Consider the following 18,266-nt stretch of genomic DNA (forward strand, 5'->3'; position numbering starts at 1 on the left):
TAGAGATTGTCACGTTCCTGACCTTATTTCCTTTGTTTAGTCTTTGTTTAGTTGGTCAGGACGTGAGCTGGGTGGGCATTCTATGTTTTGTGTTTCTATGTTGGGTTTATTGTTTGGCCTAATATGGTTCTCAATCAGAGGCAGGTGTTTGTCATTGTCTCTGATTGGGAACCATATTAAGGTAGGCTGTTTCTCACTGTTTGTTTGTGGGTGATTGTTCCTGTTCGTTGCGTTCATTGTTTTCCTATGTTCACATGTTCAGGACTGTAGCGTCGTTGGTTTCATTCTGTTTATTGTTTTGTAGTTGTCAAGTGTTCTTCGTGTTCGTCTTCGTTTAATATATTAAAGTATGTATTCAAACCACGCTGCGCTTTGGTCCGATCCTTGCTCCTCCTCAGACGAGGAGGATTACGACGGTCGTTACAGAGATCCTTTAAATTCTCTATTTGGTAGGTCTAGGGTGTTTATATTTCTTTGTTGGCCGAGTATGGTTCCCAATCAGAGGCAGTTGTCTATCGTTGTCTCTGATTGGGGATCATACTTAGGCAGCCCTTTTTCCCACCTTCTGTTGTGGGATCTTGTCTTTGTGTGTTGCACTCCGAGCTTTACGTTCGTTGAGTTATTTATTGTTTTTGGTGGAACATTTAAAATTAAAAGAAAATGTACGCCTACCACGCTGCACCTTGGTCTTCATTTAACGACGGACGTTACAGATGAGGTTTGTGCAGTAGGCTATAGGCCCAATACATTATCACTGCACACCAATTCATGTTTTTACTCCTATGATCAAAGAAAGTGAAATATTCCTAGATATTAAAGACACAAGCCACTAATAATGACAACAAATGCTTATCGAATCACTTTGCTATACTCATTCATTGAAGCTGCAGTGTTGGTTGTAGCATGAGTGGAAGTAGCCTTGGGAGAACACACATTTTATGGCTTATAAAAAAAGTGTTGAACAAAGTGCTAAATGACATTTTAGTCATTGCAATTTATCCAGAGCAACTTACATTTAGTGCATTCATCTTAAGATGGCTAGGTGGGACAACCAAATATCACAGGCATAGTAAGTACGCTTTTCCTCAATAAAATAGCTATCAGCAAAGTCAGTCTTTCTCTAGTCTTGGTTTTAAAAGTTTTAAAATATTCTGTACACTATCTAGAAAATTCCATCCACTCATTCAGAATAAAAACCTCATATTCTAGAGGTAAATAGAGAAAATATAAGCTATGTCAAGGACCTTGCCAATACAATGAGCTTGACCACAGCAGTATATTGGTGGGAAGACTATAGAACTCAAATGATGATGATTTGACACATAAATAATGCTCCATTGCTCATGTTCGCTCAAGTTGATCAATGGCAACTTCTTTATACTGAATTCAGAACTCAATCGCAGATGCTTTAGGAATTAGTTTAGCGAGATGAAATGAAATATATCTGACTAAAACTGCCTTTTTCAGGCAACGTTTGCATGCTGACAGCCTTGGCTCCTATGATTCATATAGGGTCCACCAGAGGGCTAAGCATTGGCAAACTGAGGCTCGTGTTCATTACATACAGGGTTTTTGGGGTTAGTTTGGCCAGGGGGGCTTTACTTGGATCATTGCGCTCTAGCGACTCCTTGTGGCGGGTCTTTCCCCTGCAGGCTGACTTCGGTCAGCAGTTGAATGGTGTTTCCTCCAACACATTGCTGCAGCTGGCTTGCAGGTTAAGCGGGCAGATAGTCTAATAAATAACAGATTTAATTTATAGAGGATTAAATCAATGAAATTAAAGAGGAAGGAGAAAAATATGTAACCCCTCATATTACAGCCTGTTAATTACTATGTATTTACTAGGTATTTAAGTTTTTACATTTTTTATTTCACTTTTATTTAACCAGGTAGGCTAGTTGAGAACAAGTTCTCATTTACAACTGTGACCTGAAGTAGTACATAGGCTACTTAATTAGTAAATAGAAAGTCACATAATGTAATTATATAAGTAAGTACAAGTAAGTAAGAAGGAAGGTACAACTAAGTACCAGTTAATAACTATGTAAATACCTACTCACTACCTACCTACTATTTCAATGTAATATAAAAGAAATACCAAGCAACATACAAACTCACAAAATGTAATTATAAAGTAACAAATTAGTTCCAAAGGTAAGTACAAGTACGAAACAGCGTATTAGTATGTAAAAACTTAGTCACACCAGTCTCTATCAAAGTAATACCTAAGAAACACCAATGAACATAAATGGTCATTTATCATTTGTTACCACATAATTACCAAATAAATACGTTCAAGTGATCCTCTTGTGTTGATATTCTCTCAGTTGTTCCTATGTACAGTACTTTACCTTTAGTTACCATGTACAGTTGAAGTCGGAAGTTTACATACACTTAGTTTGAAGTCATTAAAACTCGTTTTTCAACCACTCCACAAATTTCTTGTTAACAAACTATAGTTTCGGCAAGTTGGTTAGGACATCTACGCTGTGCATGACACAAGTAATTTTTCCAACAATTGTTTACAGACAGATTATTTCACTTATAATTCACTGTATCACAATTCCAGTGGGTCAGAAGTTTACATAAACTAAGTTGACTGTGCCTTTAAACAGCTTGGAAAATTCCAGAAAATTATGTCATGGCTTTCGAAGCTTCTGATAGGCTAATTGAGTTTGAAGGCCTACCTTCAAACTCAGTGCCTCTTTGCTTGACATCATGAGAAAATCAAAAGAAATCAGCCAAGACATCAGAAAAAAAAATGTAGACCTCCACAAGTCTGGTTCATCCTTGGGAGCAATTTCCAAATGCCTGAAGCTACCACGTTCATCTGTACAAACAGTAGTACGCAAGTATAAACACCATGGTATCACACAGCCGTCATACCTGTCACGTTCCTGACCTGTTTTCTGTTGTTTGGTATGTGTTTATTGGTCAGGGCGTGAGTTTTGGGTGGGCAGTCTATGTTTTCTGTTTCTATGTTGGTTTTGGGTTGCCTGGTATGGCTCTCAATTAGAGGCAGGTGTTTGACGTTTCCTCTGATTGAGAGTCATATTAAGGTAGGTTGTTCTCACTGTTTGTTTGTGGGTGATTGTCGTCCGTGTCTGTGTCTGCGCACCACACGGGACTGTAGCGTTCGTTTGTAATAGTCTGTTCCTGTTCGTGCGTTCTTCATGTTTTATGTAAGTTCTCTCGTTCAGGTCTGTCTACTTCGTTTTGTTGTTTTGTAAAATTATCAAGTGTTCTTCGTGTGTTTAGTTTCGTCTTGTTAATAAAGTTCATTATGTATTCACAACCCGCTGCACGTTGGTCCAATCCTTGCTACTCCTCTTCGGATGAGGAGAAGGAGGAGGCCCGTTACAGAATCACCCACCAAACCCGGATCAAGCAGCGGGTTAACGGACAGCGCACGAAGCAGGATTTCTGGTCTTGGGAGGAAATCATGGAAGGAAAAGGACCATGGGCTAAAGTTGGAGTGAATCGCCGCCCATGGGAACAGCTGGAGGCAGCTCGGAGAGCGGAGGAAACCGGAGAGAGGAACCGGCGTTATGAGGGGACGCGTCTAGCACGGAAGCCTGAAAAGCCCGCAAGTACAACCCAAAAATTTATTGGGGGGGGGCTAAGAGGTAGTGGGTCTAGGGCAGGTAGGAGACCTGCGCCCACTTCCCAGGCTAACCGTGGAGAGCGGGAGTACGGGCAGACACCGTGTTACGCAGTAGAGCGCACGGTGTCTCCTGTACGTGTGCATAGCCCGGTGCGGGTTATTCCACCTCCCCGCACTGGTAGGGCTAGATTGAGCATTGAGCCAAGTGCCATGAAGCCGGCTCTACATATCTGGCCACCAGTACGTCTCCTTGGGCCGGCTTACATGGCACCAGCCTTATGCATGGTGTCCCCGGTTCGCCTACATAGCCCGGTGCGGGTTATTCCACCTCCCCGCACTGGTCAGGCGACGGGGAGCATACAACCAGGTAAGGTTGGGCAGGTTCAGTGCTCAAGGGAGCCAGTACGCCTACACGGCCCGGTATATCCGGCGCCACCTTCCCGCCCCAGCTCAGTACCACCAGTGCCTACACCACGCACCAGGCTTCCAGTGCGTCTCCAGAGCCCTGTTCCTCCTCCACGCACTCTCCCTGTGGTGCGTGTCTCAAGCTCAGTGCCTCCAGTTTCGGCACCACGCATCAAGCCTCCTGTGCGTCTCCAGAGCCCTGTTCCTCCTCCACGCACTCTCCCTGTGGTGCGTGTCTCAAGCTCAGTGCCTCCAGTTTCGGCACCACGCATCAAGCCTCCTGTGCGTCTCCAGAGCCCTGTACGCACTGTTCCTTCTCCCCGCACTCGCCCTGAGGTGCGTGCCGTCAGCCCGGTACCTCCAGTTCCGGCACCACGCACCAGGCCTACTGTGCGCCTCAGCAGGGCAGAGCCATCTGTCGGCCCAGCACCGTCTGAGCCATCCGTCTGCCCAGCGCCGTCTGAGCCATCCGTCTGCCCAGCGCCGTCTGAGCCATCCGTCTGCCCAGCGCCGTCTGAGCCATCCGTCTGCCCAGCGCCGTCTGAGCCATCCGTCTGCCCAGCGCCTTCTGAGCCATCCGTCTGCCACGAGCCATTAGAGCCGCCCGTCTGTCCCGAGCCATTAGAGCCGTCCGTCAGTCAGGAGCCGCTAGAGCCGTCCGTCAGTCAGGAGCCGCCAGAGCCGCCAGCCAGTCAGGAGCTGCCAGAGCCGCCAGCCAGTCAGGAGCTGCCAGAGCCGCCAGCCAGTCAGGAGCTGCCAGAGCCGCCAGCCAGTCAGGAGCTGCCAGAGCCGCCAGCCAGTCAGGAGCTGCCAGAGCCGCCAGCCAGTCAGGAGCTGCCAGAGCCGCCAGCCAGTCAGGAGCTGTCAGAGCCGCCAGACAGTCATGAGCTGCCCTACAGTCATGAGCTGCCCTACAGTCATGAGCTGCCCTACAGTCATGAGCTGCCCTACAGTCATGAGCTGCCCTACAGTCATGAGCTGCCCTTCAGTCATGAGCTGCCCTCCAGTCATGAGCTGCCCTCCAGTCATGAGCTGCCCTCCAGTCATGAGCTGCCCTCCAGTCATGAGCTGCCACTCAGTCATGAGCTGCCACTCAGTCATGAGCTGCCACTCAGTCCGGAGCTGCCACTCAGTCCGGAGCTGCCACTCAGTCCGGAGCTGCCACTCAGTCCGGAGCTGCCACCCAGTCCGGAGCTGCCACTCAGTCCGGTGCTGCCATTAGTACAGAGTTGTCCCTCTGTCCTAAGCTACCTCTCTGTCCGGAGCTACCTCTCTGTCCGGAGCTACCTCTCTGTCCTGAGCTACCTCTCTGTCCTGAGCTACCTCTCTGTCCTGAGCTACCTCTCTGTCCTGAGCTACCTCTCTGTCCTGAGCTGTCTCCTCTATGTAGGAGGGGCCTTAGTGAAGGTTCCTGGACCATGGTCGGGGGCGAGGGTCGCCACTCAAAGGACGCTAAGGAGGGGGACAAAGACAGTGGTGGAGTGGTGTCCTCGTCCACCGCCGGAGCCGCCACCGCAGACAGATGCCCACCCAGACCCTCCCCTTGAGTTGTAGGGGTGCGCCCGGAGTTCGCACCTTGAGGGGGGGGGTTCTGTCACGTTCCTGACCTGTTTTCTGTTGTTTGGTATGTGTTTATTGGTCAGGGCGTGAGTTTTGGGTGGGCAGTCTATGTTTTCTGTTTCTATGTTGGTTTTGGGTTGCCTGGTATGGCTCTCAATTAGAGGCAGGTGTTTGACGTTTCCTCTGATTGAGAGTCATATTAAGGTAGGTTGTTCTCACTGTTTGTTTGTGGGTGATTGTCGTCCGTGTCTGTGTCTGCGCACCACACGGGACTGTAGCGTTCGTTTGTAATAGTCTGTTCCTGTTTGTGCGTTCTTCATGTTTTATGTAAGTTCTCTCGTTCAGGTCTGTCTACTTCGTTTTGTTGTTTTGTAAAAAATTTTATGTAAGTTCTCTCGTTCAGTGTTCTTCGTGTGTTTAGTTTCGTTTTGTTAATAAAGTTCATTATGTATTCACAACCCGCTGCACGTTGGTCCAATCCTTGCTACTCCTCTTCAGATGAAGAGAAGGAGGAGGCCCGTTACAATACCACTCAGGAAGGAGATGCGTTCTGTCTCCTAGAGATGAACGTACTTTGGTGCGAAAAGTGCAAATCAATCCCAGTACAACAGCAAAGGGTAAACGAGTCCTATATCGACATAACCTTAAAGGCCGCACCAAAACCGCCATAAAAAACCCAGACTACGGATAGCAACTGCACATGGGGACAAAGATCGTACTTTTTGGAGAAATGTCCTCTGGTCTGATGAAACAAAAATAGAACTGTTTGGCCATAATGACCATCGTTATGTTTGGAGGAAAAAGGGGGAGGCTTGCAAGCTGAAGAACAACATCCCAACCGTGAAGCATGGGGGTTTGCTTTGCTGCAGGAGGGACTGGTGCACTTCACAAAATAGATGGCATCATGAGGGAGGAAAATTATGTGGATATATTGAAGCAACATCAAGACATCAGTCAGGAAGTTAAAGCTTGGTCTCAAATGGGTCTTCCAAATGGACAATGACCCCAAGCATACTTCCAAAGTTGTGGCAAAATGGCTTAAGGGCAACAAAGTCAAGGTATTGGAATGGCCATCACAAAGCCCTGACCTCAATCCTATAGAAAATGTGTGGGCAGAACTGAAAAAGCGTGTGCGACCAAGGAGGCCTACAAACCTGACTCAGTTACACCAGCTCTGTCAGGAGGAATGGGCCAAAATTCACCTGACTTATTGTGGGAAGCTTGTGGAAGGCTACCCAAAACGTTTGACGCAAGTTAAACAATTTAAAGGCAATGCTATCAAATACTAATTGAGCATATTGAGGGTCACTGGGAATGTGACCCACTGGGAAATAAAAGCTGAAATAAATAATTCTCTACTATTATTCTGACATTTCACATTCTTCAAATAAAGTGGTGATCCTAACTGACGTAAGAATTTTTACTAGGATTAAATGTCAGAAATTGTGAAAAGCTGAGTTTAAATGTATTTGGCTAAGGTGTATGTAAACTTCTGACTTCAACTGTATGTTCATAATAACAGGGCTATAAAATTAAGTGGTGTCTGTTTCCACATAGATTCAATGTATACTGAACAAAAATATAAACGCAACATGTAAAGTCGTGGTCCCATGTTTTATGAGCTGAAATAAAAGATCCCAGAAATGTTCCATACACTCAAAAAGCTTATTTCTCTCAAATGTTGTTTACATCCCTGTTAGTGAGCATTTCTCCTTTGCCAAGATAATCCATAAATCTGACAGGTGTGGCATATCAAGAACCTGATTAAACAGCATAATCATTACACAGGAGCACCTGGTGCTGGGGACAATAAAAGGCCACTCTAAAATGTGCAGTTTTGTCACACAACACAATGCCACAGATGTCTCAAGTTTTGAAGGAGCGTGCAATTGGCATGCTGACTGCAAGAATGTCCACCAGAGCTGTTGCCAGAGAATTGAATGTTAATTTCTCTACCACGTCGTTTTAGAGAATTTGGCAGTACGTCCAACCGGCCGTGACTTTACCCTGTTGTTACATGGTACTACCTTTAAACTTACAGGGTAGATATGAGGTAAGAGGCCTGTAAAATGAAGCTGTTGCTAATTCCTTGTAAATACCAGTTAAATAAAAAACACACAACTAAAGCGGGAGTTAGCAGGATAACACACAATGTAAAGTCAATGACAATGTGTTATCCTGCTAACTCCCGCTTTAGTTGTGTGTTAGCTTAATTAGTTTAGCACGCTAGCGGACTTTAGAAGCTAGAAAAAACATACAAAAACGTAATTCCAACAGAAAACATTGCTTGTACTAACAAAAGCAAGTCCTTAACTTTCAAAACAAAAAGGTGCCTAACGTTAGCCAGAGACATATCCAGGGATTTTTCTGCTATAGAAAACTCTTGCCTAAGCATTTTCTTGGGACGCCAAAGTACAAACTTTTAGAATTTTCGGGAAGGAAAACACTTTCAGTGTAAACTTAAAATGACTCAACCAAATATAAAGCATGTAGAAAAGATAATGAACCTACATATCTTTTTATAATATAATCTTTGAGAACTAACAAAAAAACAAAATAAAAGCTGAACAATCAGGGGAAATGAAAATTCCAAAAACAATGAATTTAACAGCATGGATTTTTTTTCATCTTGGCTCCATGGAGAAATTCTGAGAATTGCAGGAAACTGGCTTAAAAAAAATGTAAATGTTACAAAACAACATGAAGTGAGGCCCTCTAAAACCTTCTAACATGTTATCACAAATTCACCCGCGCCGACTGCCATGTCCGCTGGCACACTCAGACCCTTTTTGGTCCAGTAAGGACCGACGTCGGAGATGAGAAGCGGGTACGAGGAGTCAACATTTATTCCGGAACAGACTGGTAACAGGACAGGCACAGCATCAGCACACGGGCAAAACAACGGCAAATGACAATCAATGCAGCAGTGGGGTACAGAGATGTGGAACTGACAAATATAGGGGAGGTAATAAACAGGTGATTGAGTCCAGGTGAGTCCAATAATACGCTGATGCGCGTGACGGGGGGAGGCAGGTGTGCGTACTGATGGTGGCAGGGGTGTGTAATGCTAGGGAGCCTGGCGCCTTCGAGCGCCAGGGAGGGGGAGCGGGAGCAGGCGTGACAGATCCAGAAAAAAAACGGATAATATCTTTCTAAAGCTCATTGAGAAGAAATGGTGGTGCTCACCCATGGCCACAGCTGGCCACACCAAGTCTTCCGGTTTTTGCCATCAAAAGAAAATGTGTATGATATGAATTCAACTTTTTATTTTTTTTATTTTTTACAGTTTTCCATAGTGGACAACATTACATTGGGATGCAACATTATAACTGGATTGGGAAAAAACTAAAGTTTTCTAAATATGTTTTAGACACTTTTCTACTATGACATAGTGGAGTTTTATTTTGAAATGTAAAAAAAAAGTAGCTCGTTAGTGTTTCTATCAATACACTAAGCTAGCTACTTTCCAATCTCACCAACGATGTTCAAACTCGCCCCAAACCATAGCCACACTTGTCTTTCTATCCTTTAAATTGGTTGTGAGTACAACTATTATTTGTCATGATTTGAGCACGTACGTGTTGTTATTTAGTAGAAAAAAATATTTTTACTAGAAATAAATTATTGCTATCAGTAGCTAGGTTTCAATGTTCTGATTAGCTGGAGGTAAGACGTGGGAGGGATTGAGGGAGAGACTGCTTGGAAAGATACAGCATATGTTAAGATATCGTTTTCTTTTGTGTTTAGTGAGTCCGCTAGATCAGAGTCAGTAGGGATGACAACATGTTCTCGTGAATCTGACCGTTTTCGAAATGTAACGAGTACTTTTGGATGTCAGGGAAAAGTACATATTTCCTTTAGGAATGTAGTGGAATAAAAGTCAAAGTTGTAAAAAATATAAATACACCAAAAAACCTACTTAAGTAGTACTTCAAAGTATTTTATTTAGTTACTTTACACCACTGAAAGTAGTCAAAATAGAGTATTTGGTCCCATTTTACTAGCACGTGATGACTACATCAAGCTTGTGACTAATTTGCAGTTTGTTTAGGTTGTGTTTCAGATTATGTTGTGCCCAACAGAAATGAATAGTAAATCATGTATTGTGTCGTTTTTTTGTAAATAAGAATATAATATGTTTCTGAACATAACATGTTTGTACATTAATATATTAATCGTGAATAATGACGAGTGAGAAAGACCCTACCACCAAGACATTTCTAATGGTGAGAGGTTAGCATAAAATGGGATGTTAGGATTTTTTTAGGGGTAAGATAACGTTGTTAGATTCTACTGGAGTAAACTTGAAAGTGTCTGGTATTTACATGGTGTTACAGGTTTAGTTTTTTCCATTTATGTTTTGAGGTTGGACTTTTAGCAAGTATAGCACGTTAGAATGTAGGCGCACCGATTGGTACAGATTCAACCACAAAGACCAGGGAGCTTTTCCAATGCCTCGCAAAAAAGGGCACCTATTGGTAGATGGGTCTAAAAAAAAAAAGATTCAGCAAACTGAATATCATGAGGATGGTGAGGATGGTGAAGTTATTGGTGAAGTTATTGATTACACTTTGGATGGTGTATAAATGCACCTAGCCACTTCAAAGATACAGGCGTCCTTCCTAACTCAATTTCCGGAGAGGAAGGAAACCGCTTAGGGATTTCACCAAGATTTCACCACTGGGAGATGAATTCACCTTTCACCAGGACAATAACCTAAAACACAAGGCCAGATCCAGACTGGAGTTGCTTACCAACAAGACAGTGAATGTTCCTGAGTGGCCGAGTTACAGTTTTGACTTAAATCTGCATGAAAATCTATGGAAAGACCGGAAAATGGTTGTCTGGAAATGAGCAACAACCAATTTAACAGAGCTTGAAGAATTTTGAAAAGAATAATGGGCAAATGTTGCACAATCCAGGTGTGTAAAGCTCTTAGAGACTTACCCAGAAAGACTCACAGCTGTAATCGCTGCCAAAGGTGCTTCTACAAAGTATTGACTGAGGGTTGTGAATACTTATGTAACTTAGATATCTGTATTTCATTTTCAATAAATAGCAAAACAATTCTAAAAACATGTTTTCACTTTGTAATTATAGGGTATAGGGTATTATAGGGTATACAGTGTATTCAGAAAGTATTCAGACCCCTTGACTTTTTGCAAATTTTGTTACATTACAGCCTTATTCTAAAATTTATTCAAATGTTTTTTTTCTTCATCAATCTACACACAATACCCCATAATGACAAAGCATAAACTGTTTTTTTGAATTTTAGCAAATGTATTAATAAAAAATGAAATATCACATTTCCATAATTATTGAGACATTTTACTCAGTACTTCGTGCACCTCAGTACTCAGTGCACCTTTGGCAGCGATTACAGCCTCGAGTCTTCTTGGGTATGACGGTACAAGCTTGGCACAGCTGTATTTGGGGAGATTCTCCCATTCTTCTCTGCAGATCCTCTCAAGCTCTGTCAGGTTGGATGGGGAGAGTCGCTGCACAGCTATTTTCAGTTCTCTCTAGAGATGTTTGATCGAGTTCAAGTCCGAGCTCTGGCTGGGACACTCAAGGACATTCAGAGACTTGTCCCGAAGCCACTCCTGCGTTGTCTTGGCTGTGTGCTTAGGGTCGTTGTTCTTTTGGAAGGTGAACCTTCACCCCAGTCTGAGGTTCTGAGCGCTCTGGAGCAGGTTTTCATCAAGGATCTCTCTGTACTTTGATCCGCTCATTTTCCCCCCGATCCTGACTAGTATTTCAGTCCCTTCCACTAAAAAACATCCCCACAGCATGATGCTGCCACATCCATGCTTCACCTGGATGGTGCCAGGTTTCCACCAGACGTGACACTTTGCATTCAGTCCAAAGAGTCCAATCTTGGTTTCATCAGAGCAGAGAATCTTGTTTCTCATGGTCTGAGAGTCCTTTAGTTACATTTTGGCAAACACCAAGCAGGCTGTCATGTGCCTTTTACTGAGGAGAGGCTTCCATCTGGCCACTCTACCATAAAGGCTGATTGGTGGAGGGCTGCAGAGATGGTTGTCCTTCTGGAAGGTTCTCCCATCTCCACAGAGGAACTCTGGAGCACTGTTAGAGTGACCATCGGGTTCTTGGTCACCTCCCTGACCAAGGCCCTTCTCCCCTGATTGCTCTGCCACCTCTAGGAAGTCTTGGTGGTTTAAAACATATTTTATTTAAGAATGATGGAGGCCACTGTGTTCTGTGGACCTTCAATGCTGCAGACATTTTTTGGTACCCTTCCCAAGATCTGTGCCTCGACACAATCCTATCTCGAAGCTCTACGGATAATTCCTTCGACCTCATGGCTTGGTTTTTGGTCTGACATGCACTGTCAACTGTGGGAAATTATATAGACAGGTGTGTGTGCCTTTCCACATCATCTCCAATCAATTGAATTTACCATAGGTGGACTCCAAGTTGTAGAAACATCTCAAGGATGATCAATGGAAACAGGATGCACCTGATCTCAATTTCGAGTCTCATAGCAAAGGGTCTGAATACTTAAGTAAATATATTTCCAAAAATGTCAAAAACCTGATTTCGCTTTATCATTATGGGGTGTATTGTGTAGATTGATGATGATTTTATTTATTTAATCTATTTTAGAATAAGGCTGTAACATAACAAAATGTGGAAAAAGTCAAGGGGTCTGAATACTTTCCGAATGCACAGTGCCTATAAAGTCTGAGCCCCCTTTAACTTTTTTCACATTTTTGCCTCAGTTTCATGCATTTAAATAATGATGTTTTCCCCCCAATGATCTACACACCATACTCAACACTTTAAAGGAAAATGTGTTTTATTGCAAAAATACACGATATAAACAGCCATGCGATCTCCATAGACAAACATTGGCAGTAGAATGGCCTAACTGATGAGCTCAGTGACTTTCAACGTGGCACCGTCATAGGATGCAACCTTACCAACAGGTCAATTCGTCAAATTTCTGCCCTGCTACAGCTGCCCTGGCCAACTGTATGTGCTGTTATTGTGAAGAGGAAATGTCTAGGAGAAACCCAAAGTGGTAGGCCACACAAGCTCACAGAAGTGCTGAAGCACGTATAGCGTAACAATCGTCTGTCCTCGGTTGCAACACTCACTACCGAGTTCCAAACTGCCTCTGAAAGCAACGTCAGCACAAGACCTGTTTATCGGGAGCTTCATTAAATGGGTTTCCATGGCCGAGCAGCCGCACACAAGTCTAAGATCACCATGCGCAATGCCAAGCATCAGCTGGAGTGGTGTAAAGCTCGCCTCCATTGAACTCTGGAGCAGTGGAAACGCGTTTTCTGGAGTGATGAATCAAGCTTCACCATCTGGGAGTCCGACGGATAAATCTGGGTTTGGCGCATGCCAAATAAAATAACAATAACGAGGCTATATACTAGGGGTACAAGTACCGAGTCAATGTGCGGGGTTACAGGTTAGCTGAAGTAATTTGTACATGTAGGTAAAAACAAAGGGGAGGGGTGTGTCAAATTCAACAGTCTGAGTGGCCATTTGATTAATTATTCAGCAGTCTTATGGCTTCAGGGTAGAAGCTGTTAAGGATCCTTTCGGACCTAGACTTGGCGCTACGGTACCGCTTACCGTGCAGTAGCAGAGAGAACAGTCTATGACTTGGATGACTGCTACAGCATACAATGACATTCTAGATGATTCTGTGCTTCCGACTTTGTGGCAACAGCTTAGGGAAGGCCCTTTCCTGTTTCAGCATGGACAAAGCGAGGGCCATACAGAAATGGTTTATCGAGATCGGTGTGGAAGAACTTGACTGGGCTGCACAGAGCCCTGACCTCAAACCCATCGAACACCTTTGGGATGAATTGGAACGCCGACTGAGAACCAGGGCTAATCGTCCAACATCAGTGCCCGACCTCACTAATGCTTGTGGCTGAATAGAAGCAAGTCCCCGCAGCAATGTTCCAACATCTAATGGAAAGCCTTCCCAAAAGAGTGGAGGCTGTTATAGCAGCAAAGGGCGGACCAACTCCATTTTATTGCCCATGATTTTGGAATTAAGTTTTTGACGAGCAGGTGTCCACATACCTTTGGTCATGAATTGTAAATCTATATTAAAAATACAAAACTGAAATATCATAACTGGATAAGTCATCAGCCCCCTGAATTAATACTTGGTGGAAGCACCTTTGGCAGCAATTACAGCTGTGAGTCTGTTGAGATATGTCTCTACCAACTTTAAACACCTCAGCCTGGTCTCATAGATTAGACGTAACATAGAAAATCTAAATCCGGGACACTGAAATTAGTATGATATATTGTGTTTGGTATGGTTACATAAGACAGAAGGTTACTTAAGGCAAAAAATGAAAGGAGAATAGTTTGTAGAGGTGGATGGGTGGGTGAATAACACGAACGTCTAGCAACCCAAAGGTTGCATGTTTGAGTCTCATCATGGACAACTTTAGCATTTTTGCTAATTAGATACTGTACCTGTCAAAAGTTTGGACACACCTACTCATTCAAGGGTTTTTCTTTATTTGTACAATTTTCTACATTGTAGAATAATGGTGAAGACATCAAAGCTATGAAATAACACATATTGAATCATATAGTAACCAAAAATATGTTTTATATTTGAGATTCTTCAAAGTAGCCACCCTTTGCCTTGATGACAGCTTTGGACACTCTTGGCATACTCTCAACAAGCTTCATGTGGTAGTCACCTGGAATGCATTTCGGTGTGCATTGTTAAAAGTTAATTTGTGGAATTTCTTTCCTTCTAAATGCGTTTGACCCAATCAGTAGTGTTGTGACAAGGAAGGGGTGGTATACAGAAGATAGCCCTATTTGGCAAAATATCAAGTCCATATTATGGCAAGACAGCTAAAAAAAGAAAAGAGAAACGACAGTCCATCATTACTTTAAGACATGAAGGTCAGTCAATACGTAAAATCTCAAGAACTGTGAAAGTGCAGTCTTCAAGTGCAGTCGCAAAAACCATCAAGCGCTATGATGAAACTGGCTCTAATGAGGACCCCCACAGGAAAGGAAGACCCAGAGTTACCTCTGCTGCAGAGGATAATTCCAGTAGAGTTGACACCACCTCAGATTGCAGCCCAAATAAATGCTTCACAGAGTTCAAGTAACATACACAACTCAATATCATCTGTTCAGAGGAGACAGCATGAATCATGCCTTCATGGTTGAATTATAAATTTAAAAAAATACTACTAAAGGACATCAATAAGAAGAAGAGACTTGCTTGGGCCAAGAAAAACGACAATGAACATTAGACCGGTGGAAATCTGTCCTTTAGTCTTATGTGTCCAAATTTGAAATTTTTGGTTCCAACCACAGTGTCTTTTTGAGACGCAGAATAGGTGAACGGATGATCTCTGCATGTGTGGTTCCCACCATGAAGCATGGAGGAGGAGGTGTGATGGTGCTTTGCTGGTGACACTGTCAATTATTTATTTAGAATTCAAGGCACACTTAACCAACACGGCTACCACAGCATTCTGCAGGGATACGCCATCTTATCTGGTTTGCGCTTAGTGGGACTATAATTTGTTTTTCAACGGGACAATGACCCAAAACACACCTCCAGGCTGTGTAAGGGCTATTTGACCAAGGAGAGTGATGGAGTGCTGCATCAGATTACCTGGCCTCCACAATCACCTGATCTCAACCCAATTGAGATCGTTTGGGATGAGTTGGACTGCAGAGTGAAGGAAAATCAGCCAACCAGTGCTCAGCATATGTGGGAACTCCTTCAAGACTGCTAGAAAAGCATTCCAGGTGAAACTGATTGTGAGAATGTAAAGAGTGTGCAAAGCTGTCATCAAGGCAAAGGAAGGCTACTTTGAAGAATCTCAAAAAAATAATTTTTCGGTGACTACATTATTCCATATTTGTTATTTCATAGTTTTGATGTCTTCACTATTATTCTGCAATGTAGAAAATAGTAAAAATAAAGAGAAACCCTTGAATGAGTAGGTGTGTCCAAACTTGACTGGTACTGTACTTTGCAACTACTTACTACTTTCTAGCAACTTTGCAACTACTTAGCACGTTAGCTAACCCTTCCCAACCCTAACCTTGACCCTTTAACCTAACTCCTAACCTTAACCCATAACCCTTAGCCTAGCTATTGTTAGCCACAACAAATTGGAATGTGTAACCTATAAATCCAATTGCAATTTGTAACATATCATACAAATTATAATTTGTAACATATCGTACTAAATAGAGTTTCTCGGATTTACTTACAGAATAATACGAAATGCTTTGAGACCAGGTTGCACACCTAGATTTGGCAATATTTTACCATTCTTTACAATACTGTTTAAGCTCTGTCACATTCCTTTGAGAGCATTGATGGATAGCAATCTTCAAGTCATGCCACAAGTTTTCGATTGGATTTAGGCCGAGGCTCTGACTGGGCCACTCAAGGACATTTACCTTTTTATTACTTAGCAACTCCACTGTAGCTTTGGCCTTCGGGTCATTGTCATGCTGAAAGGTGAACTTCCATCCCAGTTTCAGCTTTCTTGCAGATGGCAGCAGGTTTTCCTCAAGGAGTTTTCTGTACATTGCGCCATTCATTTTCCCTTCCATCCTGACGATGAGAAACATCCCCATAACATGATGCTGCCACCACACTTCACACTATTTTTTTTTAAATATATTTAACTAGGCAAGTTAGTTAAGACCAAATACTTACTTACAATGACAGCCTAGTAACAGTGGGTTAACTGCCTTGTTCAGGGGCAGGACGACAGATTTTTACCTTGCCAGCTCAAGGATTTGATCCAGCAACTTTTCAGTTACTGGCCCAACGCTCTAACCACTTAGGCTACCTGCCGCCACACTAAGGATGGTGTTCTTTGGGTGATGAGTTGTGTTGGATTTGCACCAAATGTAACGCTTTGCATTCAGGCCAAAAAGTTCCATTTTAGTTTCGTCAGACCACAAAACGTTTTGCCACATGGCTACAGAATCTCCCAAGTGTTTTCATGCATTTCAAACGGGATTCAATGTGGGGTTTCTTGAGTAATGGCTTCCTTTTTGCCACCCTATCATACATGCCAGATTTGTGGAGTGCTTGGGATATTGTTGTCACATGCACACTTTGACCAGTCTTAGCCATAAAAGCCCATAGCTATTTCAAAGTTGCCATTGGACTCAAGGTAGCCTCAGATCAGTCTCCTACTTGGTCGGTCATCCAGTTTGGAGGGATGGCCTGATCGAGGCAGGGTCTTGGTGATGCAATACACCTTCCACTTCTTAATAATCGTCTTCACTACCCAGTAGAGGGAATCTACAGGAACTGCTGAATTTATCCTGAAATCATGTCAATCACTACAATTGAGGCCAATTAACTTGGTGTGTGATTTTGAAGGTGATTGGTTACACCTGAGCTAATTTAGGATCGCTATTACAAGGGACGCTTATCCAACCAAGCTATTTCAGGTTTTATTTTTTATTGATTTAAAAAATAAATGTAAAAAAAAATTGCCTGGAAGTTGTGGGGCATGATGTGTAGATCAATGGGAGAACTACTATTTTAATGCATTTTACTTCCAGGCTGTAAGGCAACAAAAGGTGATATTTTTAAAGGGGGTGTAGACTTTTCTATAAGCACCGTATATGGTATTAGCAAGGATTTCATTTTACAGCCCTCTTACCTCCTACCTACCCTGTGAGTGTAAAGGTGGTACCATGTAGGGTAGGATCACAGACAGATTTGCTGTTGTCTTCATGTGATGGAATCAACCAATGCGGTGGTAACTCACAAGTAACTACATTGTATCTACATGGAAACAGACATGACTTAATTTTACAGCCCTGTTACTATGAACATACATGGTAACTAAAGGTAAAGTACACGGAAACAACTGAGAGAATATCAACAAAAGAGGATCACTTGAAGGTATTTATTTGGTATTTAAATGAAGGTATTTAAATGACAAATTACCATGTATGTTCATTGGTTTTCTTATGTATTACTTTGAAAGAGACTGGCGTGACTACATATTTACATAGCAATACGCTGGTTCTTACTTATACTTCTTACCTACCTGTACTTATCTATATTATTACTTAATAAGTATGTATGTAATACTTACTTGGTTGTTTAAGGCTAAATTGTTACTATGTATATTGTTTTTGTTACTATGTAAATACATAGTAATTAAGAGGCTATAAAATGAAGGGTTACCGAAAAATCTAATGTTTTTGGACAAACAGAAAGCCAGCACTCTTGAAATAGAAGGTTCACCATACCAAAGACTGTGGTCAATTACAAAATGTAATTCTCTGACAATGTAGGTTTATCTGTATGCTTGTATGTTATTTTAATATGTGTGCATGTGTGTTTGTGTGTGTGTTTGCGTGTGGGGGCGTCGCCGGGTACTCACTGCTGACCAGCTGACCCACGCTGAGAGAGGAGGAGGAAGATGATGATGATGAGGAGGAAGAGATCTGGCGGAGAGGACTCTGGCTGTGGGGCATGTGGAGCAGGTTGGGCTGAGATGACACTGGGCCTGTCTGAACCTGCTGAGCCTGAGGCAGCTGAAGACACACATACAGAAATTAAATATTGACTGAATATATTCACTTAAAACAACAATACAACCAATATAATATTACACCTTAATAGCACAACAAGTTATCTTCACAATTATCTTTAGGAACTCAGTCAGGGTCT

General features: G+C 42.8%; 1 protein-coding gene across 1 annotated transcript in view; it reads right to left on the reverse strand.

The window, feature by feature from the left end:
• Window positions 1-18,266, reverse strand: part of LOC120027630 (POU domain, class 6, transcription factor 2-like) — a 124,059-nt gene that overhangs the window by 16,523 nt on the left and 89,270 nt on the right. The window contains exon 11 of the mRNA XM_038972632.1: window positions 17,977-18,130. Within this exon, the coding sequence (XP_038828560.1) occupies window positions 17,977-18,130 (154 nt within the window). The remainder of the gene's footprint in view (window positions 1-17,976; window positions 18,131-18,266) is intronic.

This window comes from Salvelinus namaycush, chromosome 33 (genome assembly GCF_016432855.1).
Source record: "Salvelinus namaycush isolate Seneca chromosome 33, SaNama_1.0, whole genome shotgun sequence".
NCBI classification, from domain to species: Eukaryota; Metazoa; Chordata; class Actinopteri; order Salmoniformes; family Salmonidae; genus Salvelinus; species Salvelinus namaycush.